We start from the raw sequence: 27225 nt of genomic DNA, 5'->3' as shown, positions 1-27225 counted from the left end.
CAGACTTTGAATGTAAGGACTTTTGGTTTGGTAAGGAGAAATTTGTTGAGAAGCACTTTAGCATTTTTGACGTTTGCGTGCGTTTCTAGCTTTTAAAACTGAATAGTTAACATTGTCGTAATTTATTGTTGTGGTTTTTCAGAATAACGACAGACCGCTGTGGTAACAGTGAACTTGTGGATGTTAGATTTATCTAACTTGTCAGACAGCTCTAGCAAATATGAAATAAGCTAGCCAGCTAGGTATTGGACTCTTGCAAAGTTGTGCTGCATGCTACTTGGCTGTATGCAGTGGGCAATACTGTTTTTACACTGATAGGTAGAGTAGATAGATAGCTAGCTACTTCATCCAGTTTCCCCAGTTATACGTAGCTGCTGTTAGCTAGCTAGCTTGTCTTGCTATCCAGCTACCGTTCCTAATAAGTGCAAAATAGTTTCTTCCTCTTTCCCACAAACTGAACATGTTTCAGCAGAATCCAGGAGGAAGCGACTGTAATGAAAGGAAATGTAACCGTTGAAGTGACTCAGTTGTCCACCCATCCCCGGGTGCCATGTGCTTCATGTGCTAGTCATTTGAACAACTGATAGAGTGTGTTGTTGTTGCCGCCCAGATCTTATACATAGTGGTCAATGTCTGCCATTTCTTAAATGGGAAACCCTCTTTATAACAAGGATGCCAAATTATGGCTTGACACCAGACTGGTCATTAGTGTTTAGTCGGGAAATTTCTTTGAGATATTCAAAGTGCGAATCTGAATGATGCACAGATATGCTGAGAAATGTCTAGGAAAGCAAGCTAAATTGTGATCAAGAAGAAAAAAAAAAAAAACAGCACGATTTTGATTTAGTTTGTCATTAATAGTAACCACACAGTTAACACCTGTTTCAACCAATGTTTACATGTACACCAGGAAGACCAGGAAGGCATTTGATGCTATAGTACTGCAAGATCACCAGCCATGGCCGCAATGCTGTTAGAGGCAGCTCTTCACTCTATGAACAGTACACCCCTCCAAGTTTCTTGTCTGCGATGTGTACACTGTGGAACAGGGATGGGTGTGTTGAAACGGATGCTGGGAAGTGGCTTGAGGAGGTCGTACTTCTCCACTAGTGCCAATCGTCAGCTCATAGGAGGGGCAGTCACCCCTGTGTTCACTAAGTCACTGAAATTTGGGAACAGGCTTGCGATCCTGGATTCTTGCGGGAGCCACAGCTACCAGGACCTGTATGACAGCAGCAGGGCCTTGGCAAAGAAAATCACAGAGCTGCTAGGCTGCAGCACAGGGGACCTACAGGGACAGCGCATCTCCTTCCTGTGTGCCAATGATGCCTCCTATGTAGTGGCACAGTGGGCCTCCTGGATGTGTGGCGGCACAGCTGTGCCCCTCTACAGGAAGCACCCTCCGTCTGAGCTGGAGTACATCATTACCGACTCCCAATCCTCCTTGCTGGTGGCTGGACACTCCTACTCTGAAACTCTGGAGCCTCTGGCACAGAAACTGGGGCTCCCTTGCTTGCAGCTGCCTGCCACCTCCAGCCTGGATTCCTTGAAGCCTGCAGAGATGCACTCTGAGCCAGCTATTGTGGACTGGGCAGACAGGCCAGCCATGATCATCTACACCAGCGGCACTACAGGCAGACCCAAAGGGGTATTAAGCACCCACACCAACCTGCAGGCTATGGTAATCAAAATTGTTAGTTACCATGGCATGTCCTTTAAGCTACGACTATCTCACACCGTCGTATTCACCCAGCCCATCCTACCTCTTGACTTTCTGTGTAGCTCATTGTCTTTATACTACTCTGTAAATAATCACATTATTTCATTGCATTTTTCAAGTTGCCGTGGATTTTAGCAAATCACATGCAAAATTGACCTGCATGTCTAGTGGAGTTAAAAAAAATACGACCTTTTTTTAATTAATGAAGGGCTTCTTTTTGAAATGATAAACCACTAATGGGGTCAGGTACAACAGTTACATCAATCTCATAAAAATCACAAATGAGAGGCCCAAAGTGCCAACTTACAGTTAGTTGTGTTATGTAAAATAAAAAGACTGCTGAAGTTTTGTCTGCATCCCCCTGTCCTTAGATTCAGTGTCTGGTGTCAGAGTGGGGCTGGTCCATGGATGATGTCATTTTGCACACCCTGCCACTGCACCATGTCCATGGCATTGTGAACAAGCTGCTGTGCCCGCTCTGGGTGGGTGCCACCTGCCTGATGCTACCGGAATTCCAGCCACAGAAGGTAACACAATGCACTAGCCAAATTCACCCATTTAGCCACACAGTTCACTTGTCATGCGCCTTTTTTAGCTGTCACAGATGCAAATACAATGCAAAAACAATGCAAATACACACAAATGTGCTCCTGGAATTGTTTTCAAAATTACTTTATCTATTCTATTATCCCTGTCTCTGTTTCAGGGAATAAACCTGTCTTCAGTTTATCAGGAACTTCTCTTGTTTCTTCTTGTCATTATTCTGTCAGAAATACCATCAGTGACAGTATTTGGCAGTGAACTATGCTTGTGTTTTAATTTTTCAGAATTAAAAACACATCCCAGGGCAAGATATCCCTATTGTATTTACTTATCTTTCCATGTGGGTATTTTTGATAATTAGCCTGTCCTTCAGCTGGGCGTGCAGTCTACTCTGTTGCAATGCTTGTGTCCCTCAGATCCTGTGAGGCAGTCTTGGCATCCTTGGCAGTCTGCATGGCTCCAGTGGGGAATACTTTAAAGATTTGAAACAATGAAGTTGTGAAGCAGGCTGGTGTTCAACCTTATCGGTTACTTGTCAGCTGTTTGCACTAATTGCGGCTGCCTTCTAGGGTGCCAGGAAGGCTGGTGTCAACAGAGTGCAGAGAGCTGACAGTCCCGCTTCCCGCTGAAGAGTGGGGACGGGTCAGAAGCAGGGCAGTGGTGCAGGTTAGATCTCTGTGGCTGAGTGCAGAGAGACACCCCTCCCCCCCAGACAAACACACACACACAGTTGCACAAAATGTTTGACTCTCTTTGATGGATTGCCTTTTGTGGCTCTTTCTATCTGACCATGCCAACTTGCTGTAAGGGCTTTAGAATCAAATCAATGGATGGACTGACATTGAGGAATGATGGTCTAGGATTTCGGGGGATGGGGGTCCAGGAGAATTTAAATGGAGTAGGGGCTGGGGGTCAGTCTGTTGATTGACAGTTAAGGGCTGCAAAGGACGTTCAAGAAAAATGGCCATTGCTCTATGACAGAAGTGTAGAGTTTCCCTTTGCTGCAACCTTTGTTCAGAAAGACATGGTTGTATTCCCATTTAGCATAAGAAAAAGTAGCATTCCTTTTTATCATCAAGGATTTAATTGTTCACTTTCATTCATAATGACCAGGATGTGCAAAAAATGTTTCATCACATTTGACCATTTGGGTTTATGTAGAATGGGTTTTTAACTGATTGTAATAGTTCATTCAGATTTATTTTGTTTGAAATTAGAAGGCAAATAGGATAAAAAGGAAGTATTTCACCTGTGTTTATCATTTCCTGACAGTATGCTGATATGTTTGGCTGGTGGAATTCATAGTATGTCTGATGAGATGGGGGTGCAGAGTGCACTGCAGACCAGGTGTAGTATTCAGTCTTTGTTGGGCAGAGATAGCTCATGGGCACTTGGAGTGTTGAACATGTGGATGGGGTCCCTTGAGACGCCCCTACTAGAGAGCTGGGGAAGTCTCAGTGCTGAGCTGAAGGCAGTGAGGACAGGGAGCTGGGGAAGTCTCAGTGCTGAGCTGAAGGCAGTGCTGGGGAAGTCTCAGTGCTGAGCTGAAGGCAGTGAGGACAGGGAGCTGGGGAAGTCTCAGTGCTGAGCTGAAGGCAGTGCTGGGGAAGTCTCAGTGCTGAGCTGAAGGCAGTGAGGACAGGGAGCTGGGGAAGTCTCAGTGCTGAGCTGAAGGCAGTGCTGGGGAAGTCTCAGTGCTGAGCTGAAGGCAGTGAGGACAGGGAGCTGGGGAAGTCTCAGTGCTGAGCTGAAGGCAGTGAGGACAGGGTGCTGGGGAAGTCTCAGTGCTGAGCTGAAGGCAGTGAGGACAGGGAGCTGGGGAAGTCTCAGTGTTGAGCTGAAGGCAGTGAGGACAGAGGGCTGGGGAAGTCTCAGTGCTGAGCTGAAGGCAGTGAGGACAGGGTGCTGGGGAAGTCTCAGTGCTGAGCTGAAGGCAGTTAGGACAGGGAGCTGGGGAAGTCTCAGTGTTGAGCTGAAGGCAGTGAGGACAGGGAGCTGGGGAAGTCTCATTGCTGAGCTGAAGGCAGTGAGGACAGGGTGCTGGGGAAGTCTCAGTGCTGAGCTGAAGGCAATGCTGGGGAAGTCTCAGTGCTGAGCTGAAGGCAGTGCTGGGGAAGTCTCAGTGCTGAACTGAAGGCAGTGCTGGGGAAGTCTCAGGGCTGAGCTGAAGGCAGTGAGGACAGGGAGCTGGGGAAGTCTCAGTGTTGAGCTGAAGGCAGTGAGGACAGGGAGCTGGGGAAGTCTCAGTGCTGAGCTGAAGGAAGTGCTGGGGAAGTCTCAGTGCTGAGCTGAAGGCAGTGAGGACAGGGAGCTGGGGAAGTCTCAGGGCTGAGCTGAAGGCAGTGAGGACAGGGAGCTGGGGAAGTCTCAGTGTTGAGCTGAAGGCAGTGCTGGGGAAGTCTCAGTGCTGAGCTGAAGGAAGTGCTGGGGAAGTCTCAGTGCTGAGCTGAAGGCAGTGAGGACAGGGTGCTGGGGAAGTCTCAGTGCTGAGCTGAAGGCAGTGCTGGGGAAGTCTCAGTGCTGAGCTGAAGGCAGTGAGGACAGGGTGCTGGGGAAGTCTCAGTGCTGAGCTGAAGGCAGTGAGGACAGAGGGCTGGGGAAGTCTCAGTGACTGCTGAGCTGTTTGAGATGCAGGAGGTGGCTGCAGGTCTCGGCACAAGGTGTCCCAGGTGGAGACCGGTTCTTTGAAGGACGTAAATTGCCTTTTGCCTCCTGAGCAGGTCTTCCAGGAAGCGCTTCACTGCATTTGATAGACATGGCAAAGAACACAGAGGGTAAATAACACTGGCCTCAGAACTGTAATTTTGTTTAACTTCTATTTAAGGTGTGTGTGTGTGTGTGTGTGTGTGTGTGTGCCTGTCTGTCTGTCTGTATATGTGTGTGCAGATGGGTGAGTGTCGATTTTGTGCTTGCTTCTGCCTATGTTTGAGACTGTGTGTCTGACTGATTGTGCTTGATTAAAGCTTGATCGTGCTTCATTGATTGAAGCTCACGAGACTGGGCCACGGAGGTATACGTGCTGTCCCATAGTAATTTCTGAGGCTGTTGTTTTGTGGTTTTTAACACATAGTCTGTGAAGTGTCCATCTATTCCTCTCAGTGAGGCTTGACCCGTGACCACTGATGCTCCCCCTGACACATTGTTTCTGTGACTGACAAACTTGCAACTTTGGTACCAACTATTCAATATTTTTCAAAATCTGATAGATCTCTCGTGTTGCTTGTGACAATTTTAAAAACATATTTTATAGCAGAAATGTATTGGTAATTAGTGTTGACATTAATGTGAAACATGTGTAGGCTCCTTTTTAACTGGGATTTAGTAACTTCAAAATATGAGTACTTTTCCATTTAGTGTTTCCGTCATTTTGTCTGTCCCCTGGATATGCTGATGTGTTTTCATTCTCTTAAACTACCAGCTGCATAACCTTCAAATTCTTTTACTGGTTTTCAGTAAAAAAAATTCAGTACCTTCATGCTTGTATATTAAAATACATGATTGTCTATCATTACAGGCTTAATTAAGTATAAATGTGTCTAATATGTATTTTGGTCTATGATGGTGTGAACATATTGTAGTTTGATTTCTAAAATCTGTTTTTATTACTAAATGTCTTCCGAGGACGTTGTTCAGATGACATAATAACAGCATGACTTGATGGACAGACTAGAAAAGAGTGGGTAGTAGTGTTGTCAGTTTGCAGTCTGGTGGAATGAAGACCTGAATGATGCGCGTGGCATGTGATGTAGTGCCACAGAGCTCATTGTTGTCCTTTGCATTGCCTGCACATGCTGGGATAGCTCCCCTGAGACAGAGCGGACGCTGCTCTGAGGCCATGGCCACATGGTGTCTGAGTGCCCTTGGAGTGCACCAGACAGTCAGGTGGGGGCTGGGGACAGGTGTGGAGAGGATGGAACGGGGGGGGGGGGGGGGCTGATGAGAAATGGGTGCCAAATGACGAGACGGGGGGAGGGAGGGGGTTATGGGAAGAGGCAGAGAAAGGGAACGACTGATAAGAAGAGAGAGGCAGTGAGGCAAAAAATAATGAAATGGAGAGTGTGTGTGTGTGTGTATGTGTATGGGGGAGAGCTGAGGGAAGTGTGTGTCTCCCAAGGGGATGGAGCGAAGGAGAGTCTGTTGTTCACCTTCAATTAATTCAAGCTTTTTTCCCACTGCGTGCAGGATGTTCAGCGAGGCATGGAGCGGGTGTGAGAGAGGGAGCTTGCGTGTGGGGGCTTAAATGTCTCTTTATTTATGTGTGTTTGGGCTTCTGTGGCTGTCTGTCACTATGCATGCATGGATCTACCCCTGTGTGTAGGTGTGTGTCAGTGTCCTTGAATATATGCCTGAACTGTTTGTCGCTATTTTTACCTGTGTGTTTGTGTTTGCATGTGTGTGTGTTTTTAGGGGGTGTGTGGGTTTGTGTGCCTGGCTTCATCACTTCCTATTTCTGACTAGAGGGGAGGCAGGCACCACCATCACAAATGCTCATAGAACACATTTGTCAAAGCAGCAAAAAAATCGCGTTGAAATGCTTTGGGATTAAAGCTGTGCTAGTGTTCTAACTGACCTCAATATATTTGTTATTTCTTCTAAGATGCTGTTGTAGAGGATGTCATCCTGACATTTACAGGTTTTGACAAGGTTTTTTTTCTGTAGTTGAACGCTCTGTATTCAAAGTGTCAATCCCAAAATTGCTGCCATGCTATTTGCTTCTCTTCCTGTATGCATTAGATAAATATATATACTAAATAAGATATTGTCCATCACTGAGGTCTAATGTCCAGCCTCTGTTTCTCACTTTCACCCCTCCCTTTCTTTCTTAGGTGTGGGAGTATTTGCTCAGTTCCAAGGCTCCACGAGTTAATGTGTTCATGGCTGTTCCCACCATCTACTCCAAACTGATCCAGTACTATGAGCAGCACTTCACCCAGCCTCACGTCCAAGACTTTGTAAGGGCCATCTGCATGGAAAGAATCAGGTACTGCACCACACTGGATCCTGGGGACCTGTGCAATTGCTGGTTCTGCTGCAGGCCCATCCATGCAGTAGCTCCTGCCAAAGCCTTTTTCAGGCTTCTGTTGTTGTCAGTATGTGTAGTGCTTACTGCACCTCTGCCTCTTACTGCACCTGTGATATCAGGTACATGGAGGTCATGCACACAAGAGTGACTTGGGTTGGATTGGAATCAACCAATGTGTTGGGCTGCTACACCTGGTTTCAGACTTACCAGGAACACCCAGAAATTTGTCAGAACTCAGAAATTTGTCAGACTACAACATATGAAGATGTACAGTATGAAACTATTATACATGAAATTGGGAGAAAAAAATAACCTGTAGAAGAGCAATACTCCTGACTTCCCAGTGTTGCCTGCACTGGGTCTCAGAATAATGTGGCCCCGAAACAGGTCCTGATTCTAGAACAAAATGTGGTCCACACATTCAGCCACCCTCCCCTGTCCCCGTTCCTAGGCTGATGGTGTCAGGCTCAGCTGCCCTGCCCCAGCCCATCCTGACGCGCTGGGAGGAGATCACAGGACACACCCTGCTAGAGCGCTATGGCATGACTGAGATTGGCATGGCACTGTCCAACCCGCTGAAGGGACCACGCATACCAGGTATGGTGCCCTTCCATCTGCCCTGTTTATTACCAACCGTACCTGCTGTTGCAAGTCACTGTACACAAGACTAATATTGTATCTGTCCAATGCTCATCACTATAAGCATGTTGGTTCACACATCTGTCACTGCGTGCAATTGCATAAATAGTTGATGTAGTAGCTGTCAAACACCTGTGACACACAATGCTTTATCTGTTTGCCTCATGCTGTCATTGCTTGGGTACACACAGCATCTTTTTATCTCTTATTCCTCACATACTTTGATAGTTGAGTCCCTAGCAGTGGGGATCCCTCTGTCTCTGTGGTTAAGCAAGCCTTTCATATGCAGTTGATGTGAACCTGTGATTGTGGTAGACATGCAATCCCAATTATAACATGTAATGGAATGAAAACTAAAGATGTGAGTGTTACTGTAGGGGCCCTTCACTAATATGCACTGTCAATCATACTATTTCTTTGTCTGTTTTTGCTTGTTTGAGATGTTTTTGTCTCTAAGTAGCATGTTGTTTACCAGTTGAGGTGTACTATTTTAAGCAATGAGTTTGAGTATGGTGTCTTTTTTTCTTTCGTTTTTTTGAAGAGAAAGCCGTGATCTGAGCGTTTGTACTCCCTGCCGTTAAAAACACAGCTCATTTGCTCTGTTTCATCTTTGTGTGCTGGAAATAAAAAGAGGGTTATCTTAAATGCTCAGGGGTGATTATTAAGACGAGGTTGGAGACATTGCGGTTGTATTGACTTTTCTGCTGCTCTGTATGAGCTGTCTGCCCGTAGAAGCGAGTGTGATGCCGTCTCATATTAAAGTAGGTTAAAACAAATCGATAACTCAGTGTAGCTCTCTGAGAAGAAAGAGTGCTTCAGTTACTGCGCTTCTCCTGTCCAACATCTTCAAAATGCAATTATGAAAACCAGACAGTAAACGTAACTTTTAACAAGAGCTTCATCTGTTTTTCCCATTTCCAGACAAAAATGACATCTCGTCAAAATTTTTTATGGAATACAGTAATGTTGCTTTCACAATGATTTCCCTTATACTGGGGTAAGGAATGAAAAGCCACAAAAACCAGTTGGATTCTTCATGGCAGTGTGAGGAAAAGAGTCCTGCAAAATAGAGCCAACAGATTTGGCCAGCACTGGCGCTTCTTAAGGAGCACATCCTGACCTGGGGTGGACTGGAGCCCCTCTGTCTGCCATTTCTCTCTTGCTCATGCCTCTCCTCAGTGAGTTTCTCTTTCTCCCTTTGTATCCCTCTCTTCGGTCAGTCTCCCTTTGTATCCCTGTCCTCAGCCTCTCTCTCCCTCTGTATCCTTCTCCTTAGTCAGTCTTTCTCTTTATTCCTCCCCTCAATCAACCTATTGCTGTATTCCTCCTGTCAGTCAGTGTCTCTCTGTATCCCTTTCCTCAGTATCTCTCTCCCTCTGTATCCTTCTCAGTCAGTCGTGCTCCCCCTCAGTCATTCTCTGTCTCTTTCTATATCCCTATTTTCAGTCAGTCTGTGTCACTGTCTTCAGTCAGTGTCTCTCTCCCTCTGTATCCCTCTCCTCAGCTAGTCTCTCTCTGTATCCCTCTCATTAGTCTCTCCCTCTCTATATACATGTATGTGTCTACCACTGAGCATGAGGGGCTCATGATCTGTAGCAAGGGACAGCTTACCCCATGTTGCAGGTCTCCAGAAAGACTCCAGGGGACGCTGACAGCTCTAGAACAGCTCTGCTCAGGGGACCCAGCAGTGAGCACAGCGTGAAGGGACATGTATTATTCATGAGGAGCAGGCAGGGTGCTCTGCTCCGCCTGGCTAAGCTCATTTGGAGGCACTGGCATGGCTGCTGCTTTAATTAGAGGTTCAGATGGGCACGCCAATGAAGCCTCATTAATGGTTGTCCATGCAGTCGGGGGACTTATTGTGTCTTTGACAAGACATTTGCCACAGGGACTGCTGCATTCCGCTGCTCTCACACACCCCTCCCTGACATGCACATATGCATGCACACACACATGCTGCTCCTCTGCTTGTCAAAGATAGACAGCCACACACAGCTGTCCGTCTGTCTTTCTCTATCTCTTACAAATTCAAATACACAGCTCTACTGCTCTCTTTCATGTCCACATGGAGTTCCCTTTTTCTGCTGCACTCTTAGACCCACACACTTTTATCCTTCTTCCAGCCTCTGACACACATGCATACTACTCATGCGCACAGATATATTCCCACACCTGGGGAGACACATACATTTCCACACATCTTCCTGAACACTCACATACAACCACTCATTTGCACCATCCATTCATGTACAGACACACACCAAGTATATGGACATATGTAGGCACAAACACAACTGTTCACTCGGGCAAAATATAGATAGTGGCAGGGTTGCCAAAGGCTACCTGTGAAGTATTCTTTAGTTGGTGCTGTTTTCCTTTTCTACAAATGGCCAGTGTAGCAGTAGTAGAAGGTTGTTTAATTTCTGCTGAGAGTTGATGTTGACAGAGTATGATTTCATTAGTTATTTTTAGACTGTCACTCAACAGCCAGCACAATAGCATTTCTACCAGATGATTTCATTTTCCATATGACTTGTGGATGTTTACCTCAACTGTGTGAGAGACTGCACGGCAAAATTAATTTCAGCTAAAGCTTGAATTCAACCAAAGTCTCTCATGTGGCTCACAAGATGAAATACACAGTCATCGGCCCATTGCAATTCTGGCATCCCTGATTCTTTATCATAACACCTCTGCTGCCTTTATTTTCCACCTTTATTCTTTTCTCCCCCACCTCTTTGAATTGTCACTCAGTCTCAATTCCCCTTAACATGGAGTGACTTAAATGTCACAGGCCTTGGAATCTCTCTGCTTTCCCGGAGAGAGATTGTTGCAGCTCAGATATTAGTGGATTTTTGTGAAATTCTGATTTAGGGAAAAACTGATTTTTATCATCACATCATGTGTGCTTTTCTTTGGTTACTGAGGACACATTGACAGAAATCAAAGAACAGTGTTTTCTTGAGGGGGGAAAAGGGTTTGAAAGAAATCTACAGTTGAACAGAAAAAGTAAAATCGCAGGGTCAGTATGTCAGGCAGCAGTAAAGATGAGTCAGATGGTTAATGTTCGGTATGCTCCGTTGTGGCCTTTTGTCCTCACTCTTCCTCTGTAGATCTGAGGGAAATTCATGTGGCAAAAGAATATTATATGAAACTATATGAGTGGGCTCTTTTGTTTGAAGACTTCAATGATAATTCTCAGGTATGATATTTTTATATTGTCCAATAATTGATATGCATTTTTTTTTGTCAGAGGATGTTTTATAACTCTCTCAGTCCTTGAATACATATACAATATGCCTGTTTGACCCTCTGACCAATTTGCCAGAGTGGTCACTGTTGGTTGCTTTTAATCTTCCTCTGGAAATATTTTGTAACCCCATCAACATCTAACGTAAAACATTATGGATGAAGCATAAAATATTTTTAAATATGCAAATATACAATGGAAAAAATGACAAAATGTTCCTTTTTTTGTGATTTAAAAAAGGGTTAATGTGCATGGCTTTGGGGTGTCCTATCCCCAGGGTTTTGAACTGCTGGGGTCAGTGATTACATCATTGGTTTGAATATTACAGTATTGTCCTACATGAGAACAGTTTCCACCCTTTCATAGCACTGCACCCACAGACACGTCAGATTGAAACACATCATCTCATAGGGCAAGGCACAATAATACCTGCTATAGGGGAATGGCACGGATCGCTCTCCATTTTATACTACTAATAGCTGTAGCTATGTTGTCACAATCTCTGCCTGCCTGTATAGTGATGCATTTTAATTAAAGCATATCAGAGGAGAAGAAAAAAAGTTAAATCCATGCTTGGCAGATTTATTCTTAGTAGAATCATTGACTGATGGGCATTTTGGTAAGGTAAATTAGGTCAGTAAGAGAGGGAATTATTTTAAGTCACAAATTGTCAGCCCTGTTCTTATTTGGGTGAGCATTGGCCTGTGAAATGACATACGCTGCAATATCAGAGAAACACAGGGAAAAGTTGTCCTTTTGGTTGTTCTCATTAAGTCTTATCTGTGTGGGTCAGAAACAGACATTGGTTTGTGGTATGTATGTGTGGTTATTTTGTTTGTGTGTATTTGCATAATTTGAATTGTGGTGATTTAATTATATATGTGTGTGTGGAGTGTGTTTGTTCCATGTGCGTGTATGTGTGTGTAACAGTGTGTGGTGTTGGTTTATTTGGGCTTGTGTGTTGATGTGGTTTAACTATGTGTGTGTTCACTGTTTAGGTGCAGTGGGCAATCCTCTTCCTGGAGTGGAGGTGCGAATTGTTATGAACACTACCATTGTTGCCGAGGGCAGCAGCATGGGGACTCAGGTATTGAAGAGAACAAATCTTTTCTATTACTGAGGGCATATCAGAAGTTTAGTCATCAGTTCCCATGGTAGTTATTGCAGGGGAAAAAATAGGGTAACGCATCCTGTAAGCATTCTTACCAGAGGAAGAATCAGTGTAATGTCTGCCATGTGTGTGCTGCTTTGGGGCTCAAGGTTTGGCCAGGACTGGAGGGGAAGGAAGGGGAGCTGATGGTGCGAGGCCCTTCTGTCTTCACTGAGTACTGGAACAAACCACAGGAGACCAAGGACTCCTTCACCACTGATGGCTGGTTCAAAACTGGTACAGCACTGCTGCACATATACTGTACACCTCGCTTTGTACACAATATATAAGGCTATTTATTGAAGACAAGTTGTTTCATGTAATATTGCTACACTATGAGCTCTGGCTAGCTGTAGAATAATGAAAAATGTTGCTTACCTGTATCGAAATTTTGATGTCAGTCTGTGGAAAATTTAGTTTTAATTCTTACAAATTGTGACTCTTGCAGTTTGTATGATCTTTGTATTTATTCTGCTTAACAGCTAAGGAGTGATTGAGAAGTGGACAGTGCCACTGTTTGCAAACCCGATACTCTCAGGCACTACCAGGCTCACAGATGCATTGGTTTTTTAATCCATGGAGTGGTGCAGAAGTACTAAAGATATTGCTGTACAGTTTCGGTACAATATCCTTATTCTCTGAGCTGTTAACTGCTGTTGATAGATTCATGAGCATTTGTATGGATTTGAAAGTAAGTTTGACATCCAGGTTTTTATCAATGTATGTGTCTTTTTTCATTTTTTAATTGGAATGTGTAGCTATATTTAGTGTTATTTGTGCCATAATTACATCTAAGGTAATCACAAACAAGACCCCAGCATGAATATATCATAATTTGGTCACAATATCTATTGGTTGTGTAGTTAGCATAGTTAATTAGTTACAGTATTACATACAGTTGTATTGCACCTTTTTCAGTATCTGCTGCAACAGAGCCTGTCACAATGGAAAAAGGGTCTAGCTTGTTTGATCACTTGGAACTAGTGATCGTTTCAGGATACATGAGGTGGATATTCAGACATCCTTGTCTAGGAACGGAGCAAAAGATCTGCCTTCTTTCTCCTATCCTTCTGTGGCATTCTCTGTTTGTCATCAGAATGTATGGGCTGAAATACGTTGTCAACTGTGATGACAGTATGTGTTGTACCAGTGAGAGTAATCATACATACATCATGTGATAGAAATTTCTACAGAATGATTTACAAAGCTGAAACTGTTTAGCATGCATCACAAATAAGTGGAAAACACATCAGTTCGTCAAAAAGACAAGTTTGTATGGACTCATTAAGCTCACTCATTCACAAAGGAATGTGGAGAGAGAAGAGGAGTATGGAGCAGTAAGAGAGAGTGAAGGAGAGTATGGAGAGAGGGAAGGGGAATGTGAGAGCAGCGGGAGGCAGAGATCAGGAGAAATGGGAGCGTGGGGTAGAATGGGTTTAATTGGCTTTAAGGGTGGAGGGACAGCGTTCCAGCATGCTGCATGGCGCTGTCACACTCCATTAGACACACAGGCTAGATAATGAGAGAGAGCGCAATCAGCTCCCAGCAGACAAGCTCCCCAGGCATGGCCAGGCAGTCAGCCTGCCACTACCCTCCCATCTCCCTCAGCAGCACTTACAGGCTGGCTGCCACGGCCCCTCCATCTACCCCAGCACCCCAGGCAGCCAGTCCTGCTGTCACTGCCCCCAGACTCTGACTAAACTGTGTACTAGACTGTGTTCAAGGATAGAGAAGAACACTGCTCTGCTGGATCATGCTTGATGCACGGTGTTATTTTCCTTTTTAGCAGTATACCAGTCCTAAAAAACATTCCTTTCCAGAATGTGTGTTGCTTTGGATAATTAATCATTGACTGCTGTAGTCAGCCTCTATTGGTCTTTGTTTTAGGATGTGGAAGGCAGGAAAAAGAGCTAAACAGTGTGGGTGGTGTGAGACCCAGAGTACACCCCCTCACCTTTTAGCCACATGTTTCTTTTACTCCTGGCTCTCCTACAGAACCCCCCAACACACACACATACACGCACACACACCCACACAAACCCCTGCACTCTGGAGATATGAGCAGTACTTCGGCAATTGTCTGCAGATCAATACAGGCTCTGCTTGTGCCCATTGGTGGTTTTAATTGCTTAAGTGCTGCCGCGTGGCGTGACTGGCACTTGTATAGATAATCTGTCACCCGCTCTTGAGTGCTCACTTTGCGCAACTCTACACTCATTTGTTACCATTGATTTTCTCTTCTTTCTTTTCTTTCACTTCTCCTTTTCTTCCTCACATTTTAGTAGCTCAGTTTCAGCTATCTGAGCTTAATGATTGCCAAGCTAAAGGACAGAAAGTCAGCCAGTGATACAAAGTCATCTGTGGTTTTTAGAAACTTGCACACCTATTGTCAGATGTTAGTCTTATTTCATCTGCCACCATTTTTTCACAAATTTCTCAGTATCACTTTGGTGTGAATGTAGAATAAATTAAAGTGATGGCATTGTGCTGACAATTACTTTCCATCAATTTTACAGCATTTTTCATGTAACGGTGGTGAATAATGCCACTGCTTATTGTGAGGAGAACCATATGAGAACGGACATTTTTCCATCTTGTGTCTTTATGCATGATGTCTGATGGTCCTGACATATCATAGGCCTGTTAGATTAGCCAATCATGGGACTCCAAGAAAGTTTACAAAGTGAAAATGAATTTTTTCCGTGGTGTGCTACAGTACTTGGCATGATTTTATTATGCTTTAGTCATTATATAGAAATTGGAGCAAACATTTTATCCTGTTGTTGCTTGTTAGCTTCAGTCTTCCTGCATGTTAACTGAGGAGTGCCTGGTGTGTAAAGTGTCCCATCCAGATTACAGCATTGATTATGCCTATCATAGGATAGTGATAGTATTTTACCAGTGTTCATGATTAGAAGCAATGCTTTGCTTATTTAAAGAAGTCTGCCTGATTAAGGCCATTAATGCACACATTCAATGAAAAATGAACACCTTATATTTAAGATTAGCAGTCGTCTATATGGTTATCTTGTATTGGAATGCAAAATTACATAGCACACTGTGCAGAGAAACACTGTCTTGTTGATATTCCACAAGTGAACAGCGATGACAAATATGTTGTCAGACAATGGCTCTCACTGTCCAGTAGCATGATAAATTAATATCATAATCCCACTGATCATTATCATCGACTTTCAGTATCTCTGGGAGCACTTCCTGTCTGTGTATTTTACCATGAAATATCGACTACTTACAGTATCTTAGCTCACCAGTGTTTGTTTGCAAGCGCCGTGGTTATTGCCATTACGTTTCTCATGGTGCCAGTGCAGCCTTTAAACCATAGCCATGTAAACAAGGCTATAATTTTTTATTAGGAGTATACTGGAAAACTAGGAGGTGTGGGGTTCAGCTGTTCTCAATTGTTCCAGCAGGACGGCTCGCTCTTTCCTGGAATGGATTATGCAGTAAAAAGAAAAAAAAAAGCACAAGAAAGCATTAGCAATTTTCCAAATGCTGCATGCACATACTTATGAATAATGGACACATCCTAAAAATTGCCTGTGCTCCTATAAGCATTGTTTTGGGAGTGTGCATTAGCCTCCCTGGCCATAAATAACTGGACTAGTGGATGTTGTGGCTTGGTGGAAGTAGAGGGGAGAATGTTAACTAGGGTGACTAGATTGAGCTCTGGCAGTTCCCTTGCCTTAGCTGGGAGGTCAGAGCTGAGGGCTCCTCTGACAGTGAGCTGTATATAATGAGTCTGTTTGAGAGAGGGGGTATTAGGCTGTGATGAAACTGGAGCTGATGATTAGAGTGTGTGTGTGTGTGTGTGTGTGTGTGTGTGTGTGTGTGTGTGTGTGTGTGTGTGTGTTTCTGTACATCCATGTGTCACTGTAGGTTTTTTGTTGCTGCTGTTCTTGGTCTGTGCTTTTTGTTGCTTTTTGTGTTGATTTGTTTGTCTCACCCCTTACTATTGTTGAGAGATTGGAGTCTGCAGGGTGCACCAGTTTGTTATGGTTTCCATGGCCCAATCAGTTATGATTTAAGCAGAGCTCCATCGCCCACAGCTATGCTCTCCTCCCCGACTGTGCACCAACCCTCCCCCAGTCCAGCGCAGGACTCCACCTCAGGTTACACTGCACTCTCCTTCCAATGTCAAATGCCACCTTGGGTGTTGTCCATGAGCCACCTCAAAGTCAAATTCGGCCCCACGGATCATCATGGTATTATAGCCCATCCACAGATGCAAAGCGAGGCCACACAGCCTGCACTCTGTAATGACAATGAGCTGAAGGACGCACTTGGTGGGAGAAAATGCACTCCACCCCCCATTACCTTCCAGATAGATGTAGATGGAATTCCTTGTGTTCTTTCTGTCTCTCTGCATACTGATTTTCCTCAAAGATTGCACTTCATACCGCACTGTGATATTTATCTTGCTCTCCATGCACAAAGCCCAGGAATTGAAAAAACATATCCAAGCAATCATTGCTATGCAGTGAAGGAAACAAGATACAGTAGTTTGTTTACAGTAGTCTGATCATTTTCTATCTCACAAATGCAAACTTGAAATGAGTGAATTATCAGGAGTGTTCCTCAGGCTCAAGTCCCTGTTTGTGAAGTCAGAGGCCTTTAATCTCTTATGTGAGCTAAGGGAAGGGGACATGTTACAGACATACAAGCATATAATTCTGATGAGGATAGCTTTTGCACCTTGGGAGGAGGTGATACACAGACAGGTTTGCCTAATGATAGCAGTTCCACACAGTTCCTGTGTGTGCATGGGAAAGTGAACACTCAGAAAAGATTACACTCAGTAAGGACACAGTGGCTTATTGTGATGATGCTGCTGCTATGGAAGGACACATTGTCTGGTTTGTGGTTTTGTGTACAGTTACCTCCCCCGCCTACAGTCCAGCTTTCAGCTGTGTGAATTTCTCCTCCCGGCTCCACGCCCAGATGACTCCTCTGTGGACCTCCGGCCGGAGGACGAGAGTGACTCATCCTGACTGTGGTGGATAGCCAAGGCATGGAGGAAGGAAGCCAAGATCTCTGTGACACCAATTTCTCAGCCAAGACCCCTGGCAGACCTTCAGAACGATTGGTGGCCGCGTTGTTTCTGTCTTTTTAGGTTTTAAAATAAAAATACACAAACAGAGGACCAAACAAATCCAAATGGATTTGTTGACTTATTCCATTTTTGTTTGCTCCATTTTTACCTCTTGTTGTAGAAAGAAAGGAGGAATCGTTTCATTTAAAATTGAGCTGTCAAGATTGTGGAGATTCCTTGTGAACAAGAAAAATAATGCTGTTACGAGCCAATGTGTCCCTCAGGCTCTTCTATTGCAGACTAATCCATATGAAGAACAGATCATAAGCTGAATTGTCTGATAGAGGAGTAGGTGCAGTAATGTGGTCTGATACTGGCGTTGGTGTAGTAATGAGGTCTGATACTGGAGTTGGTGTAGTAATGTGGTCTGATACTGGAGTTGGTGTAGTAATGTGGTCTGATAGTAGAGTTGGTGTAGTAATGTGGTCTGATAGTAGAGTCGGTGAAGTAATTTGGTCTGATAGTGGTGTTGGTGTCGTAATGAGGTCTGATACTGGATTTGCTGTAGTGACTTGAAAAGTAACTTTAAGGAGGTTATCAATTGTGAAGTTACCAGAGTCTCTCTTAAATGATGAAAAGCGTAGATAAAATCCTAACACAGTGACACAATGGATTGTAAAAAAATAAAGTACATTTTCCCTTTTAATTGCGTTTACATTAGACAAATTACATAATTCACCCAAGTGCGAAGTGTTTTTATGTATGATATTAATTAGAAAAAGGAGCCATGACAAAAGTTAAGGATGATAAATGGCATCAGAGATGTGGTTTTGTCAGCAATGTCTGTTATTCATCCTCATTAACTGTTCCATTTAACTGTCTGTGTTTTAATGTTGGCATTAATATTCATATATTTGAGTGAGCTGTATGTTTCTTATTATTTTAAACTGTGATCGGTTATTTGCAGACCTCATTAATTGAGCCGAGATGAGTCCTTCTGTTCCATGTGGAATGATGTAAAATATAGAGGAGTCTGGGTATTGTGAACCACATGCAGCAGTGAACACATAAATTAACTCGTTGCTTATGATTTTATATCTACCATCTCTTAGTTAAATGATGTAATATTCAAGGTGGAAAGTTTTCAGAAGATTTAGACAAGTCATGGTGTAACATTTTTCATTCAAATGAAGGAACAGAATGTTGTTTTTGGATTCCCCACACGTGTGCACGCACACATATCCAAAGGCAGGCTCTGTCACAGCACCCTCAGACTTGACTGTCAATCTGCACAGTGTGCAGAGGAATGTGGAACATGGCTTTTGTCACACTGCCCTTTTCAAAGCTGTCATCCCCTCTCGCCTCCCCTGCTCCCGTCAACCCCCCAGCCCACCTCTCCCATCCAACGCTGTGTGTGCTCGGTGTTCATGGAGCCAGCAGGCAGGTTGAGAGAGGTAGAATGTGTGTGTGTGTGTGTGTGTGTGTGTGTGTGTGTGTGTGTGTGTGTGTGTGTGTGTGTGTGTGTGTGAGAGAGAGAGAGAGACAGAGACAGAGACAGAGACAAAGAGAGTATGAGCAAGTGACCATGTAAAGGGGGTGTGATGAGGGCACTGCCAGCTCATTCAGTCACCTCTGTTACAGCCCTCTCCCAGCCAGACTGGAACCCTGATGACACAGGCTCCTGGCCACAGGCAAGGTACACTGTGGAGGGACAGCAAGCAGCCAGAAAACTGACATCAAAATAGACACAGTACATGACTCACCTCCAACAGCATGCTGCAATGATGGGTCTTTTCATTACCTCTCTGAGCTTACTGGCTTTCTGGGGCACAGTGTGTGTCTCACAGTGATACACAGAAAATGAGAAACAAAAACCGTAACCAAACAGTAAGTATTTAATGCATCTTAATAAATGGTGGCAGGTACCTGCAGAAAACACATGATTTCATGTATGAGAGAGAACAAATGCCATTACATGTCTTTGTGTATCAGGTGTTGTGAGTAGCTGTGTATTTTCTTGCTGTTTTAATTGAGACAAATAGCTGTCAGTGTTATTGACGAATGCGGTCAGAGATTTCACACCCTCAGCTTTTTGATTCGGTCTCAGTCTCTTTTAATGGCTACTGTACCTTTCTGATGTAGGAAGACAGACACACAGACATATTGTACTAAACCAAATGCTATATTCTTAAGGGCAAAGATGAAGAGTTCAGTCAGAAACCATTTTTGACTGACTACCTATATATCAGTAACACTGGGGTAGGTGCAATGCAAACCTTGTGGAGTTTCTGTAGTAGTGAAGGGGAGAGGATAGTTTCCCTCTTACTTCTCTTGCATAATCCAGTATTTAAAACTAACGCAATATTTAGCTGACGTACTAAACTCCTGGAAAGAGTCATGTCAGAGCATGTACATATTAATCAGGGACATAGCAAGACATTTCATTTCATTCATTAGTTCACAAGTTGTCTTCATCATCAGTTGACCCACTGTCACTGTTCCCAGGAGTATGATTTGTATAGCGTATGCACACCAGCGTGTCAGCAAAAGAGGCCTTAACTTAGGAAGCCTGGCTACTGTTTGATATTGTCTAAGCCTAAGAGAACAAGATCAGTGTCATTATGTCCAGTAATTTGTTGAATGACTTTCCAGGTCTGTTTGTTGGTCAGAATTAAGCAGTAACATCAGGGTGATAAGTACTTACCACATTAGACTGGCTAGATAGGTGCTGCTAACACTTGCGATTTAGCCAACAAATTTTCTGTCAAAAAAGTAGGTTGCTGCCTAACTCGCAAAGTCATAGTTCCATATAGCTTTGTGGGCACAGTAGTGAAGAGCTGGCTACATGTTACATTTTTGAACATTTATTTAAAATTCAGTTAAAAAAAGAAAAAAAAAACTTTCACCTTCTGTTTACCTTGCTGTTTGTGCTTGCCCTGTCCTCTGAATGACAGTGTTTTCTCTCTATTCTCAGGCAAAAAAAACTGAAGTACAGTGAAATTAGGCAATCATCTTTGCTTTGATTGGAAGATGCTTTCTTCCTTATGTCCTTTTATTGAAATAGAAAGCTTTTGAGATGCAACCTGGTATCTGAAAATTGAAGGGCATCTTAAGATTCTGTATTTTATTGCTTTCCTCAGTTTATTACTGTTAGTGTGCATTTTGAAAACCAGGAGCTGCATTTCATTCACTCTGATGTAAATGAGTGACTTTGTCCCTCTCTTATGCATGAGTGCTGAATGGCTACTTCATTTATAACTCACTTCAACATACAAGTTAATTCCAATCTTCACAGGAATTGCTTTAAGCCTGTAAGTAAAAAAACCAAGGTGCATCTGTGGCACCAAGCTAACCATAAAACCTTGTTTTATGCAAAGGTTAGATCCAAACTTCTAAGTGTACTGCCTTCGTGAATAAAACCTTATTATTTCATTGTTGACAGTATCCACATGAGCCTTCAAACAATGTATTTATGTGTCCAGAAGCATTTCAGTCATTTTTTATGGAAATGGTCCCTTTTGTAGTTTGAAAATTGTACTTGAAACCAAGTGCAGTACATCTAGTCACCTCCAGGTCCCAGAATGCGTTTAGAGGCTGGCCCTGCCACTTCTGCCTACTAGCAAACCAGCTTAGCATACAACGAGTTGACTGCATTTGCAACTTAGCTGTCATTAAAAGTCCTCTTTTTCCCTTACAGTGGGGAAACCACCAGCGCATACACTGTTACTTAGTTTTGCTTAGTCGTGTTTATGAATTTAGTTATTTCTTAAAAGGTTCTTCTTTAATTCCTTAGATTTGATTACTTTTAGTTTCTTAAATTCTGTCAGACTTTGAATGATTGGAATTTTTGATGTTCACATTGTCACAAGCATCCAGTGGAGCCTTTTAGCTCAACTGTGTGAAAGCGCTTTCCTTTACAAGCACTAAAACAAGTTCATGAAGAAAAGATCATAAGAAAGTGTATTGTTTCTTTTACCATGTGTAGACACAGGAGGGAAGGTTGGGAGACTCCTTGCTGCCATGTGTTTAGAACTTGTATAAAAGTACAAGACATAGTTTGTTAATGGCTTCACATTTTCTGCTGTCTACAATTTAATTGCTTGTGCACCATTGTTTTCTTTAATACCTAAAGCAGACCCTACACAATTAGGCTTCTTATTACTTTAATTAAGAAGCCCACTGGTCCTTATCTGCAGTGCAGAGGCTTGAGTGCCATCAGTGCTCTGTCCTGGTGCCACACTTCCCAGTATTTCCATTCATTTATTAGCCAGGCGCCTTTATTGTCTGATGCAATGCACACTTGAGACAAGAAGCATTTTCCCTGTTATTCTACCAGATCCACCCTTTACTCCATGATCCCACTCTGTTCCTGTGCTAATACTTAAGTATCCTCAAAAATATCCCAAATCAAGCCATTGAAATGAGCAGCAATTTGATGTTTCCATTGCAATTCCCACCATTCCCTCTCTGTGAAACACAGTGCATCTTTGTTTAATGCAGGGAGCATGGATGTCACAATCAAGTTCAGAGATGAAAGGAAAACTCTTCAGGACTGGCTGTTTTCTATAGTGTCATGTATAAATATTTCCACAGACCTTTACCCTAGAGCTGTGATTGAATACCAACGAATAACTCATACATATTCCGTACAGCCAGTCCACCTGTGTGCTTATCTAGAGTCATGTAAAACACACTCGTATTCTGTATTAAATTTGCATTAGAGAGAAAGAAAATACATTCAAAAGTACATTGCAGAGAATAGATTATTGTATAGATTTTGGTTTTAAGGAGGTGAAAGCATAAATACACTATTACTGTTGCTAACACCCGTCCAGTTTCTCAGCTCTAATACCCCTAACCCCCCCCCCCCCCCCCCCCCCCCAGCAATTACCCTAGCCCATCAGTGCAGTGCAGTGGTCTGTGAAGAAATTCCCAATATCTAAATTTACACACTGTATCAATCTTGTTTAATAGACTGGAAAGCTTATTGCTCGGCTGCAGAGCTGTGAGAGAGGGCAGTAGTGATAAATTGCGCAGGCCCTGCGACAGCCGCCCGTGATGTATAATGAAATATTTATGATTTATCCCAGCTAATAAACTGAAATGAAGTGCGTGATGTATGGGAGCAGATGGGCCCTCTATTGACGCTGTGCTCCTTGGCAGAGTGAGGGAGGGAGGGAGGCAGACTGGAGAAGGAGAAGGAGAAGGAGTGAGAGTGCAGGTAAAGATGGAGGAAAGGATGGAGAGGCGGCTGTGGGAAAGGAGAGAGTGAGAGGGATGGATGGAGGATAAGAACGATGAAATCGCTGGGAGTATAAGAAATAGGATGGATTATAAGATGCTACATCTATTTTTGGCTGGGTTTGATTTCAAAGGCACTGACTTGATGGGATGAATGTATGGATTACATTCACTGACCATAGGTTTTCTGTTATTGTATTACTATGTTGAGGTTGAACTGCATATTTGTATTTATTTTTCCCCCTCCTGATAATTGAATCATTGATGCATGAGTATATCAGGTTTTTCCTGCATGTTAGTCTGCAGGAGTCTGGTTTCAGTGATTGCAGGTGGCTGGTGGGTTGTCCTTGCTGGTGCATGGTGTGTCCTTAATGATGTCAGCAGGAGAGCAGAGCTGGGTGGGCATGTTAGTGCGGGCCAGCTGCCACACGTCTTTCTCCGGTCACATCAGTCATGATTGGCCACCCCACAGCACGTGCTTAACCTCTCTCGCCCCACACTCAATAACCAGCTCCCACACAGAGCCAGCACTTCCATCAGCCCACATACCCTACGCCCTGAACCCATCTCACCACTTCACCTTGAATCTCACTTTCTGACAGCTGCTCACACATGGGTCTACAGTCCAGTGGTTTTGTGTGTGTGTGTGCGCGTGCGTGCATGCGTGTGTGCGTGTGTGCGTGTGTGTGTGTGTGTGTGTGTGTGTGTGTGTGTGCATGTATGAGGAGCCTGGGTGCTGTATCACTGATCAGTGTGTGAGGAAAGTAATTAAGGGGAACTCCATTTGAGCAGCTCCTAGCAATTTAGCCAGAATATAAAGGCAGGGGAGGTTCTGTACTGGCTATTATTAGAAATGAGAAGAGAATGTAAAACAATCCATGGTGCCAGACACCTTTGTGACTCCAGAAAACCACCTGTATATTGCCATTCATCCACTGAAAGATAAATACTAGGGAGGTCTGTACTGGTTTGATTTTATGAAACTTACTGCCTAGTCAATTTGTTGATTGTGTGGCTTAGTGTCACTGCAAGGCAATGGCAGCTGTTCAATTTTATAGACTTCCATAGGAGACTCAAAAGTCTTAGGGTTGACTGTGACAGAGAAAGAGAGAGAGAGTGTGTGTGTGTGTGTTTATGTGTGAGAGAGTGTGAGAGTGAGAGAGAAAGAGAGTAGTTAATCTAAGTCTTTGACACTATCACTGAAAGTTCTTTACGCCATGTCTGTGCCTGATTTGCTGTCTCTCCAATGTCTTCCTGTAGGAGACACAGCAGTTTACAAGGGTGGGGTGTACTGGATCATGGGGCGCACATCGGTGGACATCATCAAGAGCGGTGGCTACAAGATAAGCGCTCTTGAGGTAGAGAGACATCTGCTGGCCCACCCAGATATTGCAGGTAAATGACTGAGCGCTTGTGTTGTATGAGCAGGTCAACTGATGTGAAATGATGGGAATGTATTTAATGCTCCCATTAGTTTATGAAGTTTTGGTCCCAAGAATTGTTGTTATGGGTGTCCATGAGAATCCACAGAGTTAAAGTGTTCAGGTAACACTTTTCAATGCAGTGTGGTTGGTGGGTTTTCTTCTCTCTTCGTTGTATTCATCCCTTGCTGTTGTGCCCTGCCCTCAGATGTTGCTGTCATTGGTGCTCGTGATGCTGTTTGGGGACAGAAAGTGACTGCTGTGGTGCAGCTAAAGCAAGGGAAGAATCTGACACTGCAGGAGTTGAAGAACTGGGCCAGGTGAGAGTATACCGCCGTGAAAGTGTAATGTTGCCCCCTAGTGACTGGAGTCCAAACAGTGCACAAGTGGATTGATTTCAATATTTAGGTGTCAGCTATACTGGAAAGGGGTGAAGAGGGACAGAAGGGCTATGAAGCAGACCTCCCTACTGTTCCTCAGTCCTCTGAACACAGTAGGCATAACACTGGTGTGCCTGCCTGTGCTGCTCTAGGTTCTGGTTTTAAACATTACTTGTGTTTGTTTTGTCCCATCATTGACGCTAGCAGGAGACACTTGTATCCTTTCAGTGAGATGGCAAGGGCCTCTCTCTCTCTCTCTCTCTCTCTCTCTCTCTCTCTCTCTCTCGCTCTCTCTCTCTCTCTCTCACACACACACACACACACAAACACACACACGTTTTCTCTTGCTCTCTTTTTCCCTAATTTTCATTTTGTTTCATATTCTTTTAATGTTGTTTTTTTCTGTCTCTCTCACACTCCCTCTCTTAAACTTTATTTCTCCCTCTCTCTGCCCCTCTCTCTCCCTCTCTCCCCCTCTCTCTGTCCCTCTCTCTGTCCCTCTCTCTCCCTCTCTCTGCTCCTCTCTCTCTGCCCCTCTCTCTCCCCCCCTCTCTCTGCCCTGTCTCTCTGCCCCTCTCTCTCCCTCTCTCTGCCTCCCTCTCACTCTCTCTTTCTCTGCCCCTGTCCTCCTCCTTCCTGGCTGTTGAGGCTGCTGACTGACAGCAGGTAGCCACGCATGGAGCTCCATATGGCTCCAAGCCTATGGACACTAGTGCTGTGCCCTACTGGTCCCAAATGGTGGATTAAAGTCAGGCAGTCTACCGCCTGACTCTTGGCATAACCCCAGGATGTGGGGTGAGGGAGCAGGGTGAAGGAGAAAGATGAGCAGGCCAATAGATGCTCACTCCTCAGTGCCCTGGCTGCAGCTGTCACTCTGAATCTGTATCAGACAAGACTTGAATGCTTCTCACTGGGGCAGCTGGATGTGCATAGCAAAAGAAACAAAAGTCTGTGTGTGTGTGTGTGTTTGTGCATGTGTGTGTGTGTGTGTACAGATGAAGACAGAAAGGCAAGACTCATAGTCGGTTTTGCGTAAATTGAGAGAGAAGCATACAATTTCGTATGCAGAAGGTCTTTACTGACAACTCTAAAATATTAAAAAGGCTGCAGGCACAAAGACTTACTATAGCAATCATGCGTTCAGTGTTTTAAAATTGAAAACGTTTAATTAACATAGCCTTCTGTTTTTTGTTGTTTTTATTGTGTTGTTGTTTTGTGCTCATCAAATATGAGAAAATGTCTTGAGGCATTTTTGAAATATAATTGAGAGGCACTCCAGAGCCATAGAACAGCTTTTACTTATCTCTGCCCAGCAGCGATATCACAGTTTTGCTTACTTTTGTGGGTGTTTGTGTATCACTGTCGTCACAAAGCTGTGTCTGTCATGTTTTTCAGAGAGCGAATGGCATCGTACTCCATCCCCACTGGCCTGGTCCTGGTGGACGAGATGCCCCGTAACCAGATGGGGAAAGTCAACAAGAAGGACCTGCTGAAACAATTCTTCCCCAGCTAAGGATGCCAACTGTCACCTGTCACTTTCTGGCCACTGCTCTAGGGATTTGTACAAGTGAAGGAAGGAAATGAATTAGGAAAAGCCAATGCTACCCTACAGCAAGACAAAAGGGTGGCAGTGTCTATCACATCCACAGTGCCACAGAAATGACTACATCACAAGACCTGTAGAGATGTGTTGAAAAAAGAAGGTTCCTTAGAGGTTGAAGACGGGTTTAAAACCACCCGACACAGCCCCATTGTCTTTTACTCTCCACTCTACTTTTAAAACCTGATCAAGCTGTTTGCACATTGTCTATGCTATTCAAACAATTGATTTCCATGGGATTTTTATAATTATTATTCAACAGAGTAATATGATGATGATGAGGATGATGATGACGATGATGATGACATTATGACACCTTTGTGTGTACGCTTTCTTCAGTGGTGTTGCTGTAGGTGGTAAAATGGAGAGACTGGTATGATTCATGCTCCTCTTCTCTGGACTGTGTTTGTCCTGGGTTGGAGCCTCAGGTGATCGCAGGCATGTGCTTTTGGAGAAAGCTGGTGCTGTGAGGTGGACAAGGTGTGTCAAGAGGCATAGCCTACAGTGGAGAATGGTCCTCTCCTACCACAGGACCTATTAATTAGAAAGCCACAGAGTCAGTCTTGTTGTAGTAGCAGGGGTCTTTTCTGCCCACCCCTGCTGTATCTCTGTTAGAATGAGACCTCTGTGGCTGTGCGCACCCAGGTTTGAGGCGTCAGGCCTCATGGCAGTAGTTCAGATGCCTGTAAGCATCCGTAAGTGAGTGAGACTGTACCGATCACTAGAACTGTTAGGGGGGAGAGGTAACCAAACCACAGGTTGGAAGAAAGAAACAAGAGGCTAAATGTTGAAATAGGTGGTGCCATGGGAATTGAGCATTCACAGACAACACAGAGATATAGCGCAGCAGGCACCACACACATTGTTGCCAGGGGAAGTGTTCCACCAGCAAGGGTCTAGGGCCACAGCAGACCTCTTTTAGGGGCCACTGCTTCATCTCTCAGGGCTACCTCCCAAACTGGTGACAGGACCTCAATCCAGCATAAAGTGTCAGAAGTGTGCGTCAGCGGAGAGCCATCATTCTATCACCTTGCTAGGCCTGCCATCTTCTATTCGCTCACACATATGGGTCACATTCAGGTCACCTCCTATTGCCTTCTCAGGTTTCTTCCACTTTTGTGTCTGATTTTATTTAGTTTGCCCATTACTTTTGTGTGACGAGATTTCTATTGTCTCCAGGTGTCACAAGGATATAGATTTCTAAACAA

General features: G+C 44.0%; 1 protein-coding gene across 2 annotated transcripts; it reads left to right on the top strand.

The window, feature by feature from the left end:
* acsf3 (acyl-CoA synthetase family member 3) lies at positions 1 to 26160 on the top strand. 2 transcript variants are annotated; one of them, XM_036534720.1, is made up of 10 exons: positions 1 to 30; positions 911 to 1681; positions 2092 to 2247; positions 7090 to 7244; positions 7738 to 7883; positions 12174 to 12262; positions 12436 to 12562; positions 23877 to 24011; positions 24246 to 24357; positions 25813 to 26160. In XM_036534720.1, the coding sequence occupies exons 2-10, from the start codon at positions 959 to 961 to the stop codon at positions 25928 to 25930; spliced, it is 1761 nt and encodes a 586-aa protein (XP_036390613.1). In that variant the 5' UTR covers positions 1 to 30; positions 911 to 958; the 3' UTR covers positions 25931 to 26160. The 2 variants fall into 2 exon arrangements, with proteins under 2 accessions (XP_036390613.1, XP_036390612.1); XM_036534719.1 differs by lacking the exon at positions 1 to 30 and having other exon boundaries at positions 364 to 1681.
* Positions 26161 to 27225: the final 1065 nt, after the last annotated feature.

Source organism: Megalops cyprinoides, chromosome 8, assembly GCF_013368585.1.
Source record: "Megalops cyprinoides isolate fMegCyp1 chromosome 8, fMegCyp1.pri, whole genome shotgun sequence".
NCBI lineage: Eukaryota > Metazoa > Chordata > Actinopteri > Elopiformes > Megalopidae > Megalops > Megalops cyprinoides.
The sequence above is the reverse complement of the archived record's forward strand: the minus strand, read 5'-3'. Positions and strand labels throughout refer to the sequence as shown.